The 3,411-nt window shown below is 36.9% G+C and overlaps 1 protein-coding gene and 1 pseudogene across 1 annotated transcript; both read right to left on the bottom strand.

Moving 5' to 3' along the window:
- Positions 1-1,037: 1,037 nt before the first annotated feature.
- LOC105165812 (protein RALF-like 19 pseudogene) lies at positions 1,038-1,391 on the bottom strand (annotated as a pseudogene).
- A 1,041-nt stretch (positions 1,392-2,432) lies between these two features.
- On the bottom strand, positions 2,433-3,365 carry LOC105165394 (early nodulin-like protein 3). Its single transcript, XM_011084390.3, has 2 exons — positions 3,099-3,365; positions 2,433-3,013 (listed from the first exon to the last, which is right to left on the bottom strand). The coding sequence occupies exons 1-2, from the start codon at positions 3,274-3,276 to the stop codon at positions 2,535-2,537; spliced, it is 657 nt and encodes a 218-aa protein (XP_011082692.1). The 5' UTR covers positions 3,277-3,365; the 3' UTR covers positions 2,433-2,534.
- Between the last annotated feature and the right edge of the window lie 46 nt (positions 3,366-3,411).

Here is a 3,411-nt window from a genome sequence, read left to right as displayed (position 1 = left end):
TCACTCAACCAATATGAGAGAAAAACAGTCCACAAGCCAGAGAAAGAAATTGAAGTGGTTTGTCGCCGCAAGGACCAACAGATCACAAGCCACAATGCGAATTGTAACTACATACCTTTGACAATAATGGCCTCTCTCTAAACTCTTGGGGCGCAAATAATGTAACAAGTTTGCAATTAATACACCGAGTTCCAGCTTTTCTATCCCATCACATTTCTTAAGACATTTCTGATTTAGGTTTTAGTTGGAGGCTATTACATTACAACTCTGATATGGCATTGCAGATAAAATATTCTCTCAGGATTGATGACCCATTTTCAATTTGGATTAACCACCTCAGGTTACGATCTCGAACTCAATCACTTTCAAATCTTTAAATTAAGACATCTTGAGCTGAAAATTGCTCATAATTAAAACATAATAATATGTAGTTATTTTTTTTGTTTATCAAATTAAATTAAACAATTATTAAGCTTGAACATTGCCCTTAAGTCTTACATTCCATGTATTCTATCTCCAATATAAAATTAATTAAAATAAAAACAGTGAAAGAAGGTATTGTTTGGACCCCGACATGAATCGAGCCACATGTCGAATATAATAACTAGATTTTCGTTTATCGAATCCAACGCCACTAATCCAATTTTAATTTTTTGAATTAATAGAAAGAGTATAAATTTAATCCTCAATATTAATAATAGTTGATTACATATTCACAAATCCACGTAAAAAGTTAATCATAAAGAAAAAAGGAAAAAAATTATATCTTTAGAAATATTAATCAATTCAACATACAAAAATAATTAGAAATTACTAGTGATTATTTAAAATAAGAAAATACAAATGCAGAAAATTAAAAAGAAAAGAGAAAATCTGGTGAAGCACATATATATTCTTGGTGATGAAAAATTCGAACTCGACTGGATTTGATCAGTTTTTAATAAATCATACGACAAGTATAATGACGATGGTACGATTAGATAGGTGTGATGAGAGCTGATTCCGATCGAGAGGAATTAAACTAAAGTAGGATGGTCTTAACGGGTTCTTCTAGCGCACCTGGTGGCCCTGGTGCAGCCACGGTTGTAGACGTTGGCACGCTGGTTGCCGTTGCAGTTGTAGTATGACACCCCGCGCCGGCTGCACGGTAGATTGTTTTTCCCGAGCGAGCGGTAGCCGACGTACCCCTCACCCCCGTTCCAGAGTTGGCGGCGTGCGGTTTCAGATTCCATCATGAACTCCTGGTCTTCCAAGGCGGCCGCCATCAGCCCGTGGCCGTCGGGCTCCCCCGTCAACCCGAGATCAATAGTGTATTGCGTGGGCTGCGCCACCGTGGCCAAGGCGGCGATGGAAAGCAGTAGGATGAGCAGTCCCATACCTCGGAAAGCCATCATTATTAGTCGTGGGTTGTTCAGCGCAGACCAACAATTTCAGATTAACTTAGATGGCTTTTTCAAAGCTCGCTTTCTCTTTATTATGTTTTTCTTTCTTTCTTTTGCTTCCGGACTGTGTCTATTTATATATATAAAGCTATTTTGTGTGTTTTCCCTCTGCCCGGTGAGAATAAGTTGTGGTTGGGGGTTTGTTGAAGGAGAAGCGGAGAATATGAGTGGCGACTTTGCACAAGTTTAGATCCCGCTTTTTGCTCCACTGCTTTTCTATGTATGGGGCTTAGAGCTAATATCGCATTTTGTTTGGCTGGTTTGTGTGCTTACTGACTTGGTCTATACCACCATTTTTGTATATAATTGAATTAAATTAATCACATATCAACTGTATAAGGTTACATATTTTATTTTAATTGTAATTTATATTAATATTTTTTTAAATTAAGTCAAAATGCACAAATATTTTCTGACTTTTGCAAAATTACAACTACGCACCCTGAGATTGCATAGTATTTGCAATTACATCCCTTATTCGAAAGTAAAACTTACACAAACACTTTTTGAAAAACATTATATTAACACTCTTTAGGGCTGCGATAACTGTAACTTATACAAAACATAAGAGATTTTTTGTGTAATTTGATCAATATTAAAAGGTGTTAATATAAATTATTTTTTTAATTATATGTTAATTATTATTACACTTGGTATGATCCAAATCAATTTGAGTTAGATGAATTTTTAAATAAAAGTGATAATTAAAGGGGACAGGTTGCCCATGTCAAGACTCAAGTATGTAGACCTTTTTGTTAAAAATATATATTGTATGCTTAACATTGATTTTATTACAGTTTGTATGTATGAAATACTAAATGTGATTCATGTTTCAAATACTTTAAAATATTTATTATAATTATAATATGTTGAAAAATGCCAATTTTGATTATGTTACATAAATATTCTTTGTGATATTAAAATATTATATATACCCAATATATTAAAATATTTGAAGTTAATTTTAACCAAAAAAATAAATCCAAGATATGCGCTCATAAATTCCGATTCATTCTCAACCAGTGACAAACAATATTTCAACAAAAAATTTAAATAAAATGGAAATTTCGAATAACCTAATTAAGATAGCATTTAAGTAGCAGCAATAAAGCCACCCAAACACGCACTTAAAACAAACGAAACTGTTGACATCAAGACAAACGAAGGAGCGCATGCAGGCGTTGCGTACGACCGCGGCGGTGGATGCCCGGCTGCGTTAGTCCCATCACCAGCATCTCCGTCGCTGGCTGCCGGTGCAGGAGCCTGAACACCCGGTGGAGATGTAGATGATGGCGGGCTAGTCCGCGTAGCGGGGGTTTCCGCCGGCGAAGGTGACGGGGCTCTTGGCGAAGAGCGGCGGTTCCTGACGGCTAACACCACGATGATCAGCTTTTGGCCTTTGTCGCAGTTGGATTTGTTGCCGCTGATGAAAAAGAAAGGGCCGGAGCGATCAAACTTGAAGACTGAATTCCCGTCGTCCAGTCTCAGTATAGGATTTGCAGTGTTGCAGCTGTCGTAGTCTTGATTGTTCACCACCAGGACAGAGTCTGATCCCTTGTTGTATTTGAATACTACAAGAAAATAACGTTAACGACCCATAAGATAAAAGCGTGATTATCGAGGAAATTAATATAAATTGTTTGAGAAATCACGTACAGAGGGTGTCATTGACTTGAAATCTCAGCCGTCCAGCCCAATGATTGTAGTTTTCAGAAGGGTTTATCACCCATCCATCCTTGCCTCCAACAATCAATTGATAAGCATGTGAAGAGTGTGATGTAAAGGCAGCAAAAACCACAAGAAAAAGATGAAAATAAGTGTGATTAATAGCCATATTAGAAGTGTAGAAAGAGAAAGAGAGAGTGAAAAGGAAGGATGTAATATATGGGGAGGAAGGAAAGGGAGATATATAGGGGGATTAGTGTAGAGTTTACCGTTGCAAATAGTAGGACTAGGAGGATGTAATAAA

This window comes from Sesamum indicum, linkage group LG12 (genome assembly GCF_026168435.1).
Source record: "Sesamum indicum cultivar Baizhima isolate 11 linkage group LG12, ASM2616843v1, whole genome shotgun sequence".
In the NCBI taxonomy this organism is placed as follows: Eukaryota; Viridiplantae; Streptophyta; class Magnoliopsida; order Lamiales; family Pedaliaceae; genus Sesamum; species Sesamum indicum.
Note: the sequence above shows the minus strand (reverse complement) of the source record. Positions and strands in the feature narration are given on the sequence as shown.